This window comes from Eleutherodactylus coqui, chromosome 2 (assembly GCF_035609145.1).
Source record: "Eleutherodactylus coqui strain aEleCoq1 chromosome 2, aEleCoq1.hap1, whole genome shotgun sequence".
Classification (NCBI taxonomy): domain Eukaryota; kingdom Metazoa; phylum Chordata; class Amphibia; order Anura; family Eleutherodactylidae; genus Eleutherodactylus; species Eleutherodactylus coqui.
Window position 1 is genome coordinate 131,812,601 of NC_089838.1, and position 22,542 is coordinate 131,835,142.

General features: G+C 43.3%; 1 protein-coding gene across 3 annotated transcripts in view; it reads right to left on the reverse strand.

The window, feature by feature from the left end:
* Positions 1–4,061: 4,061 nt before the first annotated feature.
* The window catches only part of LOC136611737 (uncharacterized protein C3orf20-like), a 29,643-nt gene continuing 11,162 nt past the window's right edge, over positions 4,062–22,542 (reverse strand). Inside the window, exons 7-12 of one of the 3 annotated variants that reach the window (XM_066591548.1) lie at positions 21,586–21,678; positions 19,318–19,642; positions 14,408–14,524; positions 12,172–12,314; positions 6,965–7,039; positions 4,062–6,716 (exon numbers count right to left, since the gene is read on the reverse strand). In XM_066591548.1, coding sequence (XP_066447645.1) covers positions 6,704–6,716; positions 6,965–7,039; positions 12,172–12,314; positions 14,408–14,524; positions 19,318–19,642; positions 21,586–21,678 — 766 coding nt within the window. In that variant the 3' untranslated portion in view covers positions 4,062–6,703. Of the gene's footprint in view, positions 6,717–6,964; positions 7,040–9,364; positions 10,025–12,171; positions 12,315–13,491; positions 13,864–14,407; positions 14,525–19,317; positions 19,643–21,585; positions 21,679–22,542 lie in introns of those variants that run through there. The other 2 variants (XM_066591547.1, XM_066591549.1) reach the window with 2 other exon arrangements.

A 22,542-nucleotide genomic window follows, 5' to 3' on the forward strand; every position in this document is an offset into this window, starting at 1 on the left:
GAGAGAGAGAAAACGAACACACACGAACCAAGAAAGAAAAAAAAAAAGCTCGGGACCCGGCCTCCCACATACAAAAGTGCTTGAGTCTCCCATTGTAGTCAATGGGGTTCGTTACTCGAGTAGAGCTCTCGAATTTTACGAAAGGCTCGACTCGAATAGCGCGGACTCGAGCATTTGGGTGCTCACTCATCTCTATTAAACATCTCAGCATTGATGGGGGAAGTTTGTCCGCTGTGCTGTGTTCTATAGACACTACACAGAGAACTGCGGCTTCTGCTCTCTAAATGTATGTAACACACACAGATGGTCATCAATCGTGCAGTCTCAAAACATCCCTTTAAGAAGTTGCTATTTGACTTGCATGGTTTGCATCATCTACACCATAATTACAAATCATTTTGATCCGAGAGACTGCAGAACGTAATAATATAATTTTGATATATTAGGGTTGACAATTATCCCATGTATACTCTTCAAAACATCTACAAGATTGTTTTGTTCGAGGACCATACATAAAGTCCTGCACCCTGACACACACAGGGGACAAATGCATCTTCTGTTTCTTTTTACCAATCATTAGCAGATATAGTTATTAGAATGCAGAACATACTTAGCAACCCACCTCGCATCTTGCACAGGTGCCTCAGAGAATAAATAAAGCAACCTGATTGGTTGATAAGGACACTTCCTCCATCATCTCCAAAGTGAACTCCCCTAATGGGCATTATGGCTGCTTCTACTGTGGGTCACACATTGTGTATGTGTCCAATAAACATGATTTACTGTCAATCACAATGTATAAGAATGATATCTTCTCTATAAAGCGGGAGCTAGAAAAGGATTCTGTAACCCTTGCCCAATAATCTAGACACTATTATTATTAGTGTTGTGTTCAGGATGGTACTAAATGACATAGTAACTATGGACCCAACTTGATATTTGCATTTAGAGTGTTAAATGAAGGAAGTGAAAACTAATATTGAGTAACTACTATACAGGTCAGAACTGACTTGCTCATGTGCATACTGGCTTAGCTGGCAAGCTCCGGAAATATTTCCTGCCTACGTGTGGATGAAGAAATCTGCAATATGAACCTACAGACATGATAACATTCGTTGCTCAACTTAAGGCTGCCTGTCCAGGGACGATTGTTCATTGCATTACCCGCGGCGATAATCCGCGTTGCTATGGAAAGCGCACCTGCGGCATCCACGGGATCTAAATCGCGGTGAGCCTATCTGTCAGACTCACGGCAGAGAACTGACAGCGGCGCCCCGTCCACCCCAGCAGCAGAATATCGCTGGTGATAATCTGCAACGGCCGTGGACAGGGAACCTAAGACACATAAGTAAGGTGCATTATGATTTAGATAGTCTTCACATTATTCATATTTCTGACCCGCAGTATATATAGTTGTTGTTACATTAACTCCTAATTAACATCTAGAATTTTAAAATAGATTTATGTAGCCAAGAATCTGTATACATTGAGTCCTATGGAAGCACTTTGGATACTTGCATTTTCAAGGCTTCTAGAATGGGTCAGTGGCACTTTCCAACCAACTTGCCTTTCCCGAGCCACAGATGTTTCTTGGTTCTTCAGGCCCATCAGCCCCATTCATTATTGTGGCGGATGAGGGACTTGACCTGACCGCCCATGTTCTGCGCCCCTTTGTGCGCAGAAGATTAGATACAATGAAGTGGCTTTTTAATTACAGTCTCACACAGGCTTGGTGTTTTGTCGAATGTGCCTTTGGGATTCTTACAAGTGGTGAGCCTTCCTTGGCAATTTTCAGATGGAAACTGATTGTTTAGCATGGATAGCGGATAACTAGAAATGAGTGAGCACCCAAATGCTCGGGTCCGCGTTAGTCAAGTCGAGCTTCTCGTAAAATTTGAGAGCTCTACTCGAGTAACGAACCCCATTGACTACAATGGGAGACTCGAGCATTTTTGTATGTGGGACGCCGGGTGCCAAGTTTTTTTGTTTTTTTTTCCTCCCTCTCCCTCCCCCTGCCTGCCAGACAAAAAATTTGCCATTGATGCGCGCTGCGGCGAGGAGGGGCCAAATTGGGCACGTCACAGCGGGGAGGAGGCAAAAACTGGAGCGGGGTCGAACATGGCTTGATGCTCGTTCGAGTAACAAGCACCATCGAGTACGGTAATACTCATCAAGCTCGACAGAGTATGTTCGCTCAACTCTACGGATAACTTGATGAAACAACGACAAACATACACAAACAAATATAAACCAGTTGCAAACCAATTAACTTTTTATTAATAACATTAAACAAGCTTTTTAATATACAGGAAAAATAAAATTACGAGTCAGCCATTTAAAAAAAAAAAAATCCTAAAAAATCTTAACCACAAAATTGTACATTTGGTTAATGAGTCCTGGAATCAGAGGGCTTGACTGCCCTAGGGGCACTGTCAGAGGGCATGGCGCCACATTATTGTTGGCTTGGCATCTGAAAAAAAGCTTGAAAGCTGGTACTAGCTCTGCTCTTCGTAGGGGCCATAAGCACTGGAATCATGCTAGCCATATCTGAACTCTATCATGTATTTTTGTTAGCCATTGAAAGGTATCATATCTAGAAGATTACTTGGTTTCTCTCACTGAGAACAATCACACTTTGAACTCTAAATGACGCATGGGAGTATGTCCAGGGTGTATGGGGCAGCTGGTCTGTAGTACCAGCAGCGGTCCACCACAGAAAAGAAATCGTAGGGAAGGGGGAATATAGGCTTTAAGCACTGCCATCATATCTAATTGGGCCAACATGGCAAACTCAAGAGGCAATCTATGCAAATTTTGAACAGCAGCCTGACCAAATACATCCGCTCAGTCTTCAGACTGCCGGGCTTCCAAAGGTTCCAGCACCCTTGTCTGCACCTGTGTGACTAAAGTTGGTGTAGGTTCGAGAGTGGCGCTACTTTCAAAAGCTGCAGCCGGTTTTCCAACACACACATTTGTGCAAACCAATTACCTCAGTTTTATGACCCCCAAAAAAACATTTTAAAAAACTGCAAATGAAAAAAAACATTTAAAAAAATGCAAATGAAAAAAACAATGAACTCAAGCCAAGCACCCCCACAAAGACAAATATAGATACCCCAATGATACCTAAATCATCCTCTGTCTTTTGCAAACTTTTTCTTATACTTTGCAGTATTTCTATCCCACATCCATGGGTTTTGCTCCATTACAGCAATTAATTTGCTTAAATCCACATGTGCCATGTTTCCCTCCTCTGTCTGCCTCTACACCGACTGTGCTAACAACTTCCTGTCTCGCTTTTCCTCTTCCCCTCAAGGTCTCCTATAGCACTTTAAGATTATGGTCGGGCTCACACGAGCGAGTCGGATTCCGTGTGCGGATATCTGCAGCAAAGGACCTGCGTATGGTCGCGTAGATGAATTGCATATGGTCACGTATGTGTGCGGATGTACGTGGATAGGCAGCGTATCGTCCGTGCGAAAGAAAGAGCGCAAGCAGGGAATGGCATCAGAAAGTAGCCCAGCCCCCCTGGAAACACCCTTTTATCGCTCAGGCGACATTCTCTTGTGCTGTCGTGGTGAGATGTTCTGAGAGCCTTCAGGACAGGATACTGCTCTCCAGGCTTGGCTGGTTTATACTACTTTTTTTTGGAAGTAATAAAAACCACTTAAAAAAAAAAAATTCTTGTAGAGGAAGAGCCCAGAAGAATAATCGGAGGTTGCAGACAACAATCTGGATGGGTGTGTTGCTCCCAGAAATTCCTGCTTTCTTTATTCCATTAGTATCCGGTCTCCTAGCAGTGTCTGTACAAATCCACGTCCATATGCAATGTTAATTGTGTATGCACTGCGGATCGAACGCATCCATAGAAATCAATAGAACGCATATGCGTGGAATCCACTGTAAAATAGACCATGCCGCAATTTTTCTTCTGTTCGCGGAATCCGCAATTCCTACTCGCAAGTGTGAGCAAAGGACAATGCATTTCAATGCCCTCGTATCATGGCCATTGCAAAATCCGCATTTCAAATCTGCTCGTGTAAGACACCCCCCCCCCCCCCTCCACCTATGTATGACTATTTTGGTCTCAAAATACTCCTTTAAGACAAGAAAAAGACGAATAGAATGAAAAATAGAATGAAATGGCCTGCATAGTCTCCAGACGTAGGCCGCCTGCACACGGCCTCCATGCGTACCTGTCTTTATTTCTCTTTATCTGTACTACGGATGGTCACACATGCACAGTACAGATTTTTTGTTTTTAAGTCCTGCTTTTCCCACCTAATCGCCTAGCAATGACGCAGAACCTGCGACCTTTCCGCACTGTCAATTGCGGAATGCCCGCGGGTCGGACGGCTTCTATTAACTTCAATAGAAGCCCTCCACACGTAATCAGTTAAAAAATGGAGCGTGCTGTGATTTTTTGCTTTCCCTTCGCGAACGTGCAGGAAGAATCACTTTTCCATAGCATGCTATGGACGGTATTTGCTACTGAACCCAGAGGCGGATGCCCGCTCCAGATTCCGCAAAGCAAATCCGCACGTGTGCAGCCAGTCTTATACCTCATTGAGCTTGTTTGGGATGAACTGGACAGAAGGGTGAAAGCAAAACAACTTACAAGTGCAGCACATTTGTGGGAACCTCTGCAACAATGTTGGGAAACCTTTCTGAACAATATCTGAATGAAGTTGTAGAAGAATGCCACGATTGTGTATAGCTGTTATACCAGCTAAAGGTGGCTACTTTAACCCCTTAGTGACGGAGCTTTTTTGCTTTTTTCCATTTTTGTTTTTTCCTACTCCCTTTTAAAAAATCATAGCTCCTTTATTTATCCATCGACGTCGCTGTATGAGGGCTTGTTTTTTGCGGGACGAGTTGTATTTCTCAATGGCACTATTTATTGTACCATATAATTTACTGAAAAACTTTTTAAAAATTCTAAGCGGAGAGAAATGGAAAAACAAACTACATTCCACCATCTTTTGGTGCGTCCTGTTTCTACGGCGCACAAACTGCAACAAAAACGACCTGATATTTTTATTCTATGGGTCAGTACGATTACTACGATATCAAACTTAGATGGTATTTTTAATTTTTTTCAATTATTTTCTGCGGTCATTTTGTGCGCGCAATAACCTTTTTATTTTTTTGTCGACGTAGTTAAGCAAGGGCTCATTTTTTGCGGGATGTCCTGTAGTTTCCGATAGTATCAATTTGAAATATATACGCCTTTTTGATCGCTTTTTATTGCATTTTTTTCCTGGGAGACGGTAACTAAAAAAGTGTATTTCTGGCGTCCTTTATTTTTTTTTCGGATGACTTTCACCATGCAGGAAAAATAATGCACTACTTTGATAGATTGGACTTTTACGGACGCGGCGATACTAAATACATATTTTTATTTTATGATCTAGATTTTTTAATAATAGATATGGCAAAAGGGGGGTGATTTAAACTTTTATAACTTTTTTTTTTTTACAATTAAAATTTATTGATTTTTTTTAAACTTTACTTTGAAGTCCCCCTGGGGGACTTTAACATGCGATGCTTTGATCGCTCCTGCAGTATGACGTAATGCTATAGCATTACATCATACTGCTATTTCACAGGCAGCCTATGAAGCCACCCCACGGGGATGGCTTGATAGGCAGTCTGCTAAGGCAGCCCTGGGGCCTTTCTAAAGGTCCCCGGCTGCCATGACACCTGCACGGCTCCCCCGATTTTACCGCGGGGGGGGGGCCGTGCAGGACCCCCAAACAGCGTTCGGGGGATTTAAATGCCGGCACTTAAAGGGTTAATAGCCGCGAACGGCCGAGCGCGGCTATTGCCCGCGGGTGTCAGCTGTAATAAACAGCTGACGCATGTGCTGTATGGAGGGAGATAGCGGCGCTACCTCCCTCCATACACGTCCTGCTGGCAGGACGTAGTTTTACTATTGCGCCGTCACTAAGGGGTTAAAGAGTCAAACCTAGATTTAATTTGGTGAAACAAAGTTAATCCGATATTTTTTATTCATATTAACGTCTTTATTTATTTTTTGCATTTAAACAGTGTAAATATCAATAAAAACTGGAAAACTTTTGGCCAGTAGTGCAGTTTGTCCATTTTTGACCCCTTTCACACGGACGACAGCGATATCGCCACTAAGAAAACGCGGCGATATTGCAATTTTGTTCCTGCGATTTTCTTGAGAATAATCTTACATTGCATCGCTGCTACCCGCGATAAAATCGAGTGTTTTTTTTTATTGCGAAGGTCAACAGGAGTTTCTAATGCTAAAATCGCATCGCCCAAATACCGCAAGTTCGTGCAATGCAATAAATAAGGAAGTTCCATAAGGAAACATGGGAGATTAAAAAAAAACAAAAAAAAACGCACATTCTGGAAAGATAGAGCATGCCAAGATTTTTTCTTTTTGCAATATAGCATTTGTCAAAACATCGCTAATGTGTAGGAAACCATTGAAAAGCATGGGTTTCACAAACGTGTTTTGTGGCGCTGTCGCATCACCGGAAAAAAACACAATTTTGCAGGCCGTGTAAAAGGGGGCTTAAAAGCATAAACAAAAACTAATAAAATTTAGGGTTTTTAAAACACCAGTTGGAGTGTAGCTTGTGACATTTCATGATGCCGTTCTACTGATTGTCCAATGAAACTGATGCTTTTTGGTCTCATGGTGTCCTTCTCTATCATGTCTGCTGATTTAATGGAGCAACCTGTGGTGGGATGACAAAACAGAAGTTAAACCCGTGCCTCATGATTCAGTCACTGATGACTACACAGTGTTCTTAGTCCTGCAACATAGATGCTATAAATACTTCTTTCTCTGCCTGCTTATTCCAGTTAGAGATAAGCTGGCCAATGACTTTATACTACAATCAGCTACCATGACACTAAATAATCCGGTATATGATGTCTATGCTGCAGGCTGTTACACAATAGTGTCTACGATGATTTATAATACCTGGGGGAGATTTTCTCAATAGTCTTGCTTGTTGGATAAATATCAGAAGATGAATAGTCCATGTGTTCTTCATAGCTTTAAAACCAAAAATGAATTTGAAATTAGCATTATTACCCATTTAATTTTTGTTAAAAACAAAAATAGACAATATGTGGCTTAATGCATCAGTATGTTATTTTTATTTGCACAACTTTCGGTTTATTTAGCTTCATTAAGGTGTTGGATGCAATTAAAGGGGTTGTCCAGTTCTTGTTCTCATTGCAGTGGCCAGGCTTGGTACTGCATGCAAAGCGCCTGTTTACTTCAATTGGAACTTTGTCTGTAATGCTAAAGCCCATTTAGACACAATGATTATCGCTCAAAAGATGTCTTTTGAGCGATAATTGTTGTGTCAGTTACAGCGCAAGATGATCGCTCAAACGTTGAGCGATCACCTTGCACTTCGAGCAGAGGATTCAGAAGACAAGCGGGGCCGCTTGTCTTCTGCATCCAGCTGTTCATCACCCCTGTAAAAAATCCCTGTCCTCAGCGGTCATATGTGCATGAACAACAGCTAACCGCTGGGACCAGTGACTGGCTACTATGGTCATATGAACAGTATGGGACTGCAGCAGCAGTTTTGGGGACCGGAGTTGTGATGCAGCAGTGGTGGGACATTTGAAAGGTGTGTATAGCCCACCTATCCATTTTCTTTTTAAACTCAGAAAACACTTTTTACAAGAGTTGGATGTTTCGTACTGAGGAAGAGATTAAAGAAGGGAAAAAACCAGGGGAAGGCAACTATTAAATAAGGTTTTCCTGCTTTGTTCTGACTGCACCAGATGCATTTCTTGGTACTTAATATAAAGTTCCTGTTCTATGTATTATGGCTGTCTAAATTTAGCCTAGGGTTATCTTCACATCATATTTGGCAATTAAAGGTACCCATATGCTTTAGGCTGGGTTCACACAGGGCAGAATTTTTAAACCCGAGACTATGCAGCAAAGTAGACAAGATTTGTAAAAATATCGCTCACACACTGCAGACAGTCTGCTGCCGACAACCCGCTGGAAATTGACATGCGGCACAGAATTCAAATCCGCGACATGTCAATTGTATCACTGTTTCCACTGCAGGCTCTCTTCTCTCTAGGAGGAGAAATTTCTGCAGCGGAATACAGGCAGAAAATCTGCTTCAAACCGACGCCAAATCGCGCAGGTTTTGAAGTAGCCTTTCTGGTGCCTTTCTGACAAGTGACAGAGAGGGGGCGGAAGCATAGCACACTAGCCCTCGCCCCTTCCTCTTGCCAAGCGCTGGCGAGGGGGCAGAAAGGGGGAGGCAGTTTAGCAGAGTTAAACTGTCTTCCCCCGCCCGACCGGTATCCCGGGCTCGGCATATACTCACCGACCCAGGCCATCTGAACGGGCATTAAAACGGGTGTTTTAACGCCTGATAATGCGATTTTCGGCCGCGCTATAGCCGTGACATGGCCAGCCAAAAATCGTCACGCCCGTGTGAATGAGCCCTTATGGTCCTTTGAATGAGCGAGGGACGTCACCGCTAACTCGTCACACTCTTGCAGCCTGTTTAGATAGTCAAATGCATCTTCGGCTTGTTAAAACGAGAATCTTTCAGCCCTCGTATAAGGGAATACACGGACTGAACGATTGCTGTTTAAACCGGACAATAAGCGAATGAGATAACAATGATTTTTATGCCTGCAGAAAATGAATGACAAACGAAAAGTGAACGATTTTCATTTGCCTTTCAGTTTGCTTGTGTATAGAACGAAACGATTATTGCTCACTTTTGCTCATTTGAGCAATTTTTTGAATGATAATCGTTACGTCTCAAAGCAACTTTGGAGAGCTGTGGGCTGAGTGCTCATGCGTTTTCAAAGCTAAAAGGGTAATAAGCTACTTTTAAACTTCTGCAGGAACAAAAGGTACGTTATGTTGATTTCAACATGCCAATTTCTTCTTTCCTGTGAAATAGTTAGATTCCATCAACTAAAGGCCCATTTATACACGGATAATCTTTCAAAAGATTGAAAGATCAGCAAACGTTTTGTATAAAGTACTAATAGGCACTAATTGCTATTAGTAGTTTATCGGCTTAATTTGCATGCAAATGAGCTTCTGGCAGCTGTTGTGGAACTCAGCAGGAGGTCTGAGCTTTGTAATTAGCTCCATTGTTCAGCCATAGGCTGCTAAGAGAAAACAATGTAATCTCTAGATCCCTGTGGAGCATTCAGCACCATGGATAGCAGACACAGCATGCAGTCCTGCTTATCAGCTGCTCTGCCAAAGGATGGTTTTCAAGCAGAACTGAAAACAGTCTTTTGGCAGAAAACTGAAAGATGGGCACATTTAAACACAATAATTATCGCTCAAAAGATGGATTTTGAGCAATAATCATTGTGTTTAAATGGACCTTTACATTTAGTGTTGATGGGTATCTCAAGGTCAGTGGGAGTGTTTGAAGTGAACAGCTGAATATCCGACCCAGATAAATAAACCTGTATGCCTGTGCATCACCCATTGATTCTGAATGTAAGGGTCCATTTGCAGGTTCCCTCTGTATTTCAACGCTTTTCAATACAGTTATAAAAAGGTATGCTAACACATCATCCAACCTTTATCAAAAGAATGTTTGAGCCCATTATAGCTTTTGGCTTATGCATCAGCAGATTCACTGTGACGTGCCAGCGGACACATCTGTTGTGAGAGCTGCAATGTCTCCGAGAACACATCCAGAAACCACTTTTTAAGGATATTTAATAAAAAATAAATAAAGTTTAACTTGGTATTAGCCTTTACTTCTGATTTTTATATTACACTTGTGTACAATTGTTCATTTGCATGTTTCTGAATGACAAGTATTGAAAAAGCTGAAAACATGAAGTGGTTGGCATATTGGAGCAGGGCTAATTGTAGTGTTTGTATGTGATTTTTCGCTAAGCAGTATGAATACATTCATAGGGTTTAAGAGTGTGAGCAGCACTTAACATCTGGTAGGTACTTCGCAGGTCACAGCATTCCAGGCTGCTGGACACGGTAGAATCCTCGTGTAACACAAAGCTGTTGTACAAATAGGGGAAAATAATGACCTCACAAGCTATTAAAGAAAATTGGATTTCATTCACTGCAGTCTGTAGACAATTGAATTTGTGTAATGTGCCACCTGCTGTTTTCTGGTTTGAGTCACAGTGTGACTATACAGTGGGCAGTAATAGATACCTCCAGGTGAAGGTCCTAGCTCTCCGATCTTTGCACTTTTAGAAGGCAACTGGCATGTATTTAAAAGCCCATTTACAATGAACGAATGTTGGGCAAACAATGCCTGACACTCGTCCCCGCACATGCTCGCTACCATGCTGTTACACAGGAGCGAGTATCACTGGCTCGCTCACAGAGCCGCAGGGGGCTGGCGACGGCTGGTGGAGATTTCACTCTTTGCTCTCCCACCGACCCTCTCCTTTCACTTTAACAGCGGTTGTTCAGTACTGTTTACACTGAGCGATCATCATTCAGGATTTTATGCATCTTATAATCCTGAACGATGAGTGTAAATAGCGGCTATTCAGTACTGAACGGCTGCTGTGTTAAGTGAAGGGAGAGTGAGAGCAAGGAGAGAAATCTCCTCCAGCCGCCCCGCCTCCCTGCTGAGCGAGCCAGCGATACTCACTCCTGTGCAGCAGCAAGGGAGCGAGTACACACAGGGACGAGTGTCGGGCATCGTTTGCCCGACATTCGTTCAGTATAAATGGGCCTTAAGCACAGGATGTCTTACTGATAACGATAGCACAAGTCAGTGTTTCCCAACTCCAGTCCTCAAGGCACCGCAGCAGGTCATGTTTTTTTTAGGATATCGTAGAGTAAGAAAACCTTCAGCAATGTCTGAGGCACCGACAATAATTACATCCACTGTGCAAAACTGTGCAAATCCTAAAGACACGTCCTGTTGGGGTAACCTGATGTCTGGAGTTGGGAAACACTGGCATAAGTAGTAAAGAAGCAAACTCAGGGCAATGTGCCCTTCTATATTTAACTAGTAATTATTAGGACATTATAGTCCCAGTGTTTCTGGTGGCACATCACACACACAGCAGCTTGATTACCACACAAGACAAACACAGCTTGGCTCCTCCCACAGCAGTGACATCACCACAAGTCCTTTAGCTCACCGGATCTCTGTGTTGACAGTAGGTCAGTGTGTTCTGTCAGGACTGCTGAGTTGTGTCTGACATTATAGTGGTTTAGTTGTATTCTCATTTTGTTATTTTTGTCTTCCCCTTTTCAAGAGCCCTAACTTTGCTGTTCTTCTGTCGGTCAGACTCTGTGTGGTATATATGTTGTAGGACCTTCAATGATGTCACCAGGGGGCAGAGTGATGACACCACCAGGGGTTATAAATGCAGCTCATGAATTTACAGGACTAGTTTTGTGTTTGGGTGCTTCTAATTAAATGCAATTTTCTCCAAAACTGCTACATAACTACACATAGCAGACATATCACTGTAATCAGTGTGACAGGCACTACATTATGCTGCTCTTAGGGTCCTTTAAGGCCCAATGTCCACAGGCAGATTTTAATTATAAAATCCGCGAGAAACCCGCACCTTTAGCCGCCCGTGGAGATTAGCATTAGCATCCCCAAGGCAATTTAAAGCATGCGGATGTGATTTTTTTTTTCTCTGCCGTGCGGATCGAACGTGCAGGAAGAAATCGCAGCAGGCTTCATTTTCCTGCGGATCCTGCAAGGACGGCTTCCTTTGAAGTCAATGGAAGCCTCTGATCCGCGGCACACCCGCAGCTATCACTACGGACGTGCTGTGGATCTGCGGGAAATCAGGAGATTCAAAAACAAAAAAGAAAGCACTGCACATGCGTCGGGTGTGTCAGCCGGCACTTCCAGACGTATCCGCCGTGCTGAAGAAAGAAGATCCAGCCCGCCCAGAGGAGACCTGCGCTGGATCTGGAGAGGTAAGAAACTGTCCTTTTATGTCCATGGCTGCGGGCACACACAGATTCCGCTGTGGGATTCAGCAGTGGAATCCATATGTGCAAGTGGACATTGGGCCTTACATATAACAAGTGTCAGGCAAACGATGCCTGACACTCATCCCTGTTAATTGTCCATGGTATATCAGTTCAAAATCTTGCCAGGCCAAAAGACTAAAAATTAGTAATAAGACATTACAGTATGTAAAAAAACAAATGCATACCTAAATTTGAAATCGTTGGGTAAATAGCATCTTGTATGGTAATCACTCTTCGTTTTTATTATCTGCTTCAGAAGGTCTTTTATTGATCTGCTGTATCCGTTAAAAATGTAGTTTGCAAACACCAGTTTACCCCAAATATACATCTAGGAAAAAGTACCAGAAAAAGTAAACGTCAATGCTACCAGTCCCCTATTTCCAATACATATAATCTTATTGATCGCTCTATAACTATTCATGTGGTTTCACAGGCAGGCTGTGTATGGACCTTATGCTTTGTGTCAAAGGTGAGATAGGATCTTATCAAAGGAATTAGGAGAAGCCTGCTTGCCTCTGTCAGTCAATCCTAGTTATGGCACATAGCATGCAGCTCTCACATGAATACACAGTATGGTCATGGTAATGAAGCCTAAATAAAGGCCCATTTATACTGGATGATTATCGCTAAAAATTTGCTAATCGGCGATTTAGCAATAATCGGTGCATGTAAATGGGTGCGGGGCATCCGCATTTCGGGCACTTTTAGGTGATCGTTAAAATCAAGCTCACCTAAAAATCATCGCTATTATCTGCGCTTAGATCCTTTATTCTCCACAGGAAACAATGCTATCAGCATTCCCCCGTGGAGAACTAAGATAAAAGTGAGCGATGATTTTTAGGTGAGCTTGATTTTAACGATCACCTAAAAGTGCCCGAAATGCGGGTGCCCCACACCCATTTACATGCACCGATTATCGCTAAAACGATTGCCGATTAGTGAATTTTTAGTGATAATTGTCCAGTGTAAATGGGCCTTTAGAGGTAGACCATGCAACAGTATGGAGTCATGATGAATGGACTCCCATTCAGTTCTCTACTCGCTGTATAAATCCAGTAGCATTTAGCTCCCCCTGGTGGTGGCTGCATGCATCAACAATTTTAGCATGTAACTATGGTTGTATTAAAGGGAATTTGTCAGCTAGAACACACTGTCCAAACTGCAGGCATCATGTTATAGAGCAGAAGGAGCTGAGCAGATTGATATGTAGTTTATGGGGAAAGATTCAATATTACTTGTAATGTATTCATTTATATGTCTGCACAATCTAAGCTGAACAGTCCAGTGGGCGGAGTCATCAGTGATTGACAGTTACTCCTGTATGCAGGACCCCCCGCTGGATCGCCTACTGGACTGTTCAGCTCAGAGATATAAATGAATAAACTACATGAAACTATATATCAGTTTGCTCAGCTCCTCCTGCTCTATAACATGATGCCTGCAGTTTGGACAGAATGTTCCAGCTGACAGAGTATGATTTGGAGCTGTTTTTTTGGAGAAACCCCCTGCAGTTATTTGACCCTGCCCATACACTTATACTGTAGATATATTTAGCAAAGTTTAATGGAGTACAACTACTAGTATCCGCAGGCAACACACTCAAGTGCACATGTGTATTTTCATGCTATGCTTTCACGTGTACCCTTCTTTGACCTGGCTTTAACAGTAAAAATTAAAGACGATGGGACTGAAATGAGGTCAGTACAGCTAAATCTCTATTAATTCCTCTGTCTACAGTAAACACAAAGCAAGGCAATTTGTGCTGGAGCACAACCAAATGTTAGATCTTGACTGAAGCTTGCATTTAGCAATGATCATGGAAATGTGTTAACTCTGTGTGATGAGCCTGTACATTTATGGCTGCACAAAACTGGAATCTACAGTAAAACAAAAAAAATAGTAATGCAGTGAATGCCATTGATGACCATTATGTAAAATTGCCAAAAGTTTGAGAAAGACAACATTCTATACTGAACATAAAAAAGCATTAAATGGAACAATAGGAAACACTGCAAGGCATAAAGTACATATAAGGAAATAATAGTGCACATCTCTCAATGGCACAGTAAAAATCTTCTGCAATCTATGACTGGTGAAGAATTACACTGCCACCCAGTGGACTGTGTAGAGGGGTTCATATACTTTATGTATTCTTACACTTGTCACATACCTAATGTCATGTAATTTAGATTATATTTCAGTGCAGTCCCTGTGATTGGGGTCTATGGGTCTGGACTGTGCTGTTTGCACACACACACACTCCTCGGGCTGAACTGTAATACATGTATGTAAACTCTTTAATAAGTTTTAGAAGTAACATGATAATGAATTTGCTCCATATTACAGGACTGCACTTTATACTCACACGTGCCTTATATGTATGAGCATATAGAACACACCAGGAAATACATGTGTTCTTACCAGTATCATCCCCGGAGCTACATTGTGTCGCTGCACCAGTAAAGGTTGTTTATGACCTGTGACAATATTGCATCTGTTTAGGTCATACTTTAGTAGACGGAAGGAGTCCAACCGGCTCTGTAAGACAGATACATTTAAAGTATACAAGGACATAAACTGTGTTATCACAGAAGTAATCTAATCCGAAATCTTGGTACAATCATAATTCTTCCACTCTCTGTTCAAACTGTATCAAGTTTGTAAGGATGGACATCTGCAAGTACCCCCCTATTGACTCATTACTTCGTTATGTTATTTGCACTGTTCAAAAATGTTTGTTGGCCTTTAATTGCAAACTACTAACGACCACATGTCCGTCCAATTTGTGTGTGTGATGTGTGAGTGACATGCAGAGCCTGACAGCACCTGTGATGTCAGTTATTACCGGCTTAGCTCCACCCCCTGATCACATTGACGTCATCACAGGTCCTTTACACATATATAGCTGGCGGTGCATATTGACCAACAACATTGAAGCATAGTGCTCCACCACTATCTTCACATCTCCTGAACGTGATACCATATCATCTCAAGTGCTAATGCCGCCAACACCAGTCCAGCCTTCATCTAATCATCAACCGTTGTCTAGTGTTGAAACAAATCGTCGCTGTCATGCAAACATGTCACCACAGGGGGTTTAACGCCGCCATGAAGCTAAGGCAGCTTACATGACACAGCGACAAGGCATGATTTCACCTCCGCCACCAGCTGGTTCGTAAAACACATGCAGCTCATATGCGAAAGCTACATAGCAGAACGGTATGTGTGTGACGTGCATGTAGAAGAGCTGTGTGTGTGTGATGTGCATGTAGCAGAGCTGTGTGGTGCATTGCGCCACCAGAAACACTGGTACTATAATCTCCTAATACTAGTATCATTGTAAAGATGAGACTGTACTGTATTGTTTATGTTAAATGGACCCATGGGCACCCCATGGTGCATAGAGTATTAGCTAATTCCTGAGTCAAAAGTATCATAGTTCCTGTGTTGGTTGGTGACATAAGTAATGGTGTTCTTGGACTGTCATCCTACAAGAAGAGGAGGTGTCAGTCAGAAAGAACCATTTTCTGTTGCCCTGCATCTGACTTGACAGTGGACTTGTGGCACTGAAAGCATTGCTTTGCATTGTCTGTTGGTGGAGTTTAAGGTGCATCTTTAAAAAAGTGTTGTGTGTTTAGTGAGTGCATGTTATGCTGTGGGACTTGGCAGAGGTCTGGGCTTAGTCAGTCACCAAGGAGCAATGGGCTGTGGGAGAAAGAGGCTGGTGAAAGAATGAGCTTAAGGAAGAGTGAAGTCACGTCATCATCATTCTTGTGATCACTGCAACTAGCCACACACCTCAACATCATGTGCCATATATGGCACATCACTGCTGGGTCCTGGAGAATTAAGTCCTCAATGTGAGTGTCAATGGGAGATAGTAAAAGAGCCGCAGAGGCAAATGAAACTGAGAATTGTTGCAAGGGAGATAGAGACTATATACTATGAGAATGCATACCAAAAATTACCCAAAGGGTAAGAAACACCCCGGTTGAATACCCTCAATAGAGTCTAACTTTTATTTTTGCCCTTTGGGCAATTTTGGTGTTAATTATAATTAACACCAAAATTGCCCAAAGGGCAAAAATAAAAGTTAGATTCTTCATAATATTGTTAATAAGCCCGGTGAACTGGAAATGGGTAGTGATGTAAAGGCCACAAACAACCCTGGGAGTTCTCAACACTATATACAAGTGATTTATGCAGGGCATGCTAAGCTAGGGAGGGTAGCCTCCCATAGAGGCACAGAAAAGTTGGACAACAGCTGACAGCTATCTTGGGTGCAGCCTGACTATTATAGTGTTCTGCAATTGTTCTACTGTTCAAGAGACTGCACCCAGTTCGAGAGTAACCACTAAGCTTTGAACCTCATATAGAGTCTAAAACATTTATGCTTCTATACTAGAGATGAGCGAGCATACTCGCTAAGGGCAATTACTCGAGCGAGCATTGCCCTTAGCGAGTACCTGCCCGCTCGGAAGAAAAGGTCCGGCTGCCGGCGGCGGGCGGGGAGCGGCGGGGGAAAGCGGGGAGGAACGAAGGGGAGATCTCTCTCTTCCCTCCGCTCTCCCCTGCTCACTGCCGCAACTCACCGCTCCCCCGCGCCGGCAGCCGAACCTTTTCTTCCGAGCGGGCAGGTACTCGCTAAGGGCAATGCTCGCTCGAGTAATTGTCCTTAGCGAGTATGCTCACTCATCTCTATTCTATACCAGTTAAACTGATAATGCCAACAAGAATATTGTGCCTCTGAGTAAGACGAAAATTTCTTCTTGTTTAAACCTAAAGGTGTCTGTGACATTTCCAGCAGGGTACGGTGCATTCCTTTCAAGTCTATTTTTCAAAATTATATATTAAAAAGATGTGAATATTAAAACTCACATGCCCCACTTGAGGGCTTTTTCCCGCTAATGATATTTATCTGCTATGTACATGATAGAGAATAAATGTCTGATTGCTGGAGATCTGACCACTGGGGCCCTCAGTGATCTCAAAATCTGTGCGCCCTAAATGCCCCATTTACTGCTGTGGTATGGAGAAAGTTTGCAGAGTGCATCGATCTCCCTCCATCCTATAGAAGTGAACGAAATAGTAGTCAGGAATGCACACTGCTGCTCCATTCATATGGAATATTCAGGCTGCGCTCATAGCTACTTTCATAGCACTAGTGCAGCATCCAAGTGTCAGGTCTTCAACCGGGAAGACAGATGGTAATAGGTCACGGTAGCTCTACCATCCCTTACCCAAATATCTGAAGAATAACCCAACCTCATTACCAGTAGGGGTGCTGAAGTGGTTACTGCCAACGTCCCTGGACAAGCGACCGATCACCCATCCTGAATAAAGAGTAGTCCACACACAAGAGTACTTTTCTAACAAAAACTGGGGATGTGCAGTTTTGTCCTTTTACTCAAAACAACTTTTCATCTTCCATACAAAAATAATAACTTTGCAAATACAACATCTATAGAAATGACTTGTAGGCTTACATCTCTCACCTGGTCTCCTACACTCATACAGTTCGGGTTCCCCAAGGCACATACATCCTCAGTTGCAGTTATCTGATGGATCTCTTTCTTGGGTTAAACACTCTCAACTGCATGGCCTTTTCAACACGTTCACACTTGTGACTAACGTCAGGTAGTTTCTTACTGGTCTCGCTTAAGTTGCGGTTCTGCGGGCGAGCATGCGATTCTTGCATTCTCACACCCACGTGTACTCTGCACGTTCTGTATTCCAAACCCCGAAGAGGAAAGACTTCTTACAAGGAGATACTCCACCATTTCTGAGCTCCGTCATCTCCATCACACCTTGCTTCCGACTCCTTCCTCTCTCAAGCTCCTGTCACCTGACACATCTCAACATGTGCACACAGACATTGGGACGAGCAGTACGAGAAAATTAGACCAAAACGAAACATTTTCCAGACACCACCAGACATTAATACTTTCATACCCTGATGTGTTAATACAGATATTGCTGTTCCATTCAACTCTCTTAATAGTGACACGAAGCACACATAAAACATACAGATTCAGTGCTGGACGGGCCCTAAACTCTGGGCCACTACTCTAGTTGCTATAACAGATTAAATACATTGCTTCTTTTTCTAGTTTGGCCTGTTTACACTTGTAAGGCTTGCACTATTGCGCTTATTATTATACACAAGCAGTAAAGGCTTTAACATACAGTGAAACCTCCATGAGATAGCCACCTAAAATTGCATTAAAAAATTATCGTCTATGGGGGTGATCTTCTCAAAGAATATGGCCAGTATGCATAATTTATAATGGCACTGAAAATCTGTCACAGGAATTCTGGTCTAGATAAGGATGTAGTCTTCTCGAAGTGGTGGTCTTTTACAGAGGTTTCACTTTAGAAATGCAAGTCTACAAATATGGGTAGTAACGTCTATATTGGTGGCAGGGCTGGTCACAGTAATTAGAAGGCTCCTGTGCAAGAACCATATGGATGTGCCTTGCTTTCCAAATGCCAATTTGATGAGGTATAGAGCACCTTAATCTCTCGACAGTATGCCAACCCCCAGTGGTTATGAGCCATGAAGTCATTAGGACAATGCCATGCATGCAATCTAACAAATAGTAAGCAGGTTGCACATATGGTATTCCCATCCTTGAGTGGCAGAGATGCAAGTGTAAGTAAACATGATACATACTGTATCATTTAGAAGGTTATAGAACTGAGTCTGGAGAATAATTATTGAGTCCAAGCCAAACACTTTATTTAGAGGGCACCTTTAATTCTTCTTAGGGCTCATTCACACAGGTGTATGCAATTTCGACTTGTGAAAAACAGACAGATTTCACTGTATGTGCATGTGCATGTGTTTTTGTTGCATATATAGTATTTTTAATGCAAGTATGTCATCAGCGTGTCATCAGTTTTTCAAGCGACCAACAAATGCCAGAAGGCCCAAGTGATATCACTATTTTTGTTTTCACTAACTCCAAGCAAAATGGATAAAAAAAACACAGTGCACACATGTTCATCTTTGCTGGTATTTTTCCTTTTACGATCCCATAGACTTTCCTAGGCAATTTAGGTCCATGAATATGGAACAAAGTAGGACGTGCTGTATTTTTATTTTACACGTATTATCAATCCACATAAAAACACACATGTCTGAATACACCAACTTGCTAGGTCGATGGGCTGGCTGTATTCAAATAAGGACAGCACACAGACAGAAAATACATCTGTTTGAATGGATCCTTACACTAAAAATGTGCACGTAAGCAGAGTGTTATGTAGTTAACCTTGTGTTGTTGGTAAATAGTGTTGTTACCATGAGGCATTTTGTTTTTGCTGCTTACCTGCATACACGGCATGCTTCTGTATCGGTTCTTCTTTTCATATAGCTGGTCTAGCACATCCTTACTGTCATTTTTCTCAGAGCCCAGGGATGACACGACACACACTACAATCACCTGCTCCAATGATGAGATCTGGTTTATGATCTGGTCAAACTCCAGGTCTGTCACATAGGGAATCTGGTGACTACTACACCTACATATACCGCTCTCTTCACCTAGCAACACCTTCTGTAAGACGACAGGACAGCTGTAATATGACGTGCGCCAAAGCTTCTCTGGGTCTTGTTCTAAACAAACAAGGGGACCCAAAAGGCTTGCATGGGTCCTATAAGAATATTAGAAAGTACAAAGCAAAATGTAGCTGAAGAGTAAACATAAAATAGGAATTTGTACTATAAAGATGAGAAAAGTCTAAAATTATATTGAGTATTAGGCCGCCTGACACGAGCGGAAATCCCGCCGTGGGATTTCCCGCGGGATTTCCGCCGCTGAAAGTTTGCATAGGAGTGCATTAAAATACGCACTCCTATGCAGACGGCCGCGGTTTGGCCGCGCGAGATTTCGAGACAAACCGCGGCATGTCCTAATTTTCTGCGGGGCACGCACTCACCCGGCCGCCGGCTCTGGTCTGCGCATGCGCCGGCTGCGCGGCAGCCGGCACATGAAAGAGCAGGGGCCGCCAGGCGCGGGTGAGTACGCGCTCGTCCCTGCAGGCGCTCGGGTCGGATCGCGCGGCGAGAATTCTCGCTGCCGGATCCGACCCGCTCGTCTGCAGGCGGCCTAAAGCCAATAAGTGTAAACATTCAGTAATAAAACTGAACTAAAACTTAAGGACAGACTTAGTAAGACTGATGTTTCATACACCAGTCTTAAAGTGGCTGTCCTACTTTTAGGATTGATGACCTATCCTCAGACAGCTCTGTACATTGTGCAGTGGCCAAACATGGAACTGCTGTCTCACTTCCATTTATTTAAATGGAACTCAGGTTGCTGTACCACACTGGACCACTGTGTAATGTATTGAGATGTTTGCTTCTGGCAACAAAAGTAATTCTGTTCATTAGAACACCAGGGAATGGTTGATCATTGAGGGCCCTGGATGGTGGATAGGTCATCAGTCTTAGAAGTGGGGAAATACCTGTAATTTACAGTGCTTTGGGGAAAAAAACACCAAATTTATAAAGAGGTGTATACCTCTTAATAAATTTCACACATTTTGGGCTGTCCTGAAGCAAGGGAATTAAATCTATGCCTGTTTATAGGACTGCTGCTGACCATGCCCCCACTAAATACCACTTTCATTTGAAAAGTGGCAACAGGAGAGAAAACTAGCATGTTATAGTGCCAATATGGCACGCTCTATAATTTGTGATTGTTTTACACCATAAGGGTGCGTTCCCACAAACGTATATCGGCTCGGTTTTCACGCCGAGCCGATATACGTCGTCCTCATCTGCAGGGGGGGGATGGAAGAGTCAGGAGCAGGAACTGAGCTCCCACCCCCTCTCTGCCTCCTCTCCCCCCCCCCCCCTCTGCACTATTTGCAATGGGGAGAGGTTGAACGGGGGTGGGGCTAACTCTCGAAACTTAGCCCCACCCCCGTCCTGCCTCCTTTCATTGCAAATAGTGCAGAAGGGCGGAGAGGAGGCAGAGAGGGGGTGGGAGCTCAGTTCCTGCTACTGGCTTTTCCATCCTCCCCCCCTGCAGATGAGGACAACGTATATCGGCTCGGCGTAAAAAAACTAGCCCATATACGTTCGTGGGAATGCAGCCTAAAATTGGTGTAAATAACTTGATAAATTCTCCCCTTAATGTTTCAGCATCCATATATCTTCAGTACACACAATAATACATTGTTAGTCAAACAACATGTTTCACCAGAAATGCAAATAAAACTGAATGCACACGGGCGGAAATTCCGCCGTTGCACTCTGCCATAGGATTGCATTGGTTTATGCAATACTATGCAGACAGCCACGATTTTGATTGCGGAAACAAAATCAGTGCATGACCCATTTCAGTGCGAGCCTCGCAGTGGTTCGCACTGCCGCATCATCACTGACGCGCCGGCACTGCACTGCGCATGTGCGGCTGTGTGCCAGCCGGCACATCCATAGAGCAGAGCGAAGACGCTGGACAGGAAAGCAGCGGGTCACTGCAGGGGCACGGGTCGCATCCCGCTGCGAGAATCTCGCAGTCGGAATCTAACTAAGACGTCTGCATTCACTCTAACTTTGTATTTATTTACGACAAATTGGGGTTCCTTACCCTGATTTATTAACCGTTGATTCATTTACATTTTTGTTTAAAATTGGTTCAGCAGCCGATTGTTCCTTCTTCAGGCTTGAAAAAGATGAAGGTCTAAAACATCAAGAAGCACAAATAAATAGAATATAATGTAATACAGATTCAGAAATAGCCATCATTTAGTTTGTTTTGGGGCTACAAGCCTAATATTTATGCTAAAGCCAGCCACATACTTACTTTATTGCCATAGGGAGAGGGGGATAGTGGCTGTCAAACAATATGGTGTTATTATTAAAGCACAGTCAGGTCAATTTAAACAAGGTAATTTTATTACTGATAACTAGGGATGAGCGAACCTACTCGGCCACGCCCCTTTTTCGCCCGAGCACCGCGATTTTCGAGTACTTCCGTACTCGGGCGAAAAGATTCGGGGGGCGCTGTGGGTGAGTGGGGGGTTGCAGCGGGGAGTGGGGGGGAGAGAGAGAGAGAGAGGGCTCCCCCCTGTTCCCCGCTGCTACCCCCCGCTCCGCCACGCCTCCCCCCGCCCCCCAGCGCCCCCTGAATCTTTTCACTCGAGTACGGAAGTACTCGAAAATCGCGGTGCTCGATCGAGTAATTACTCGAAACGAGTATATTCGCTCATCTCTACTGATAACCTATCCTGAGGACAGGTCATCAATAGTTGATTGATAGGGGTATGCCAATCAGGATCTCTGCCAATCAACTGATTGTTTGAGCTGCTGTCAGTTCAAACAATGCTGGAAGTAGATAGTGCTGTTAACATTGCAGTAGCCCGGGTTGATACTACAGGCACAGCTGACATTAAATTTAATAGGAGCTGTGTCTATAGTACCTGCCTAGGCCATTGCAATACGAAGAGCTCTAACTGCTTCCAGCGCTGTCCACACTGACATGTGATGTGGGGATTCCAAGCAGTGGACCCCAGCCGATCAACTATTGAAAAGATTTAAAAGCCTA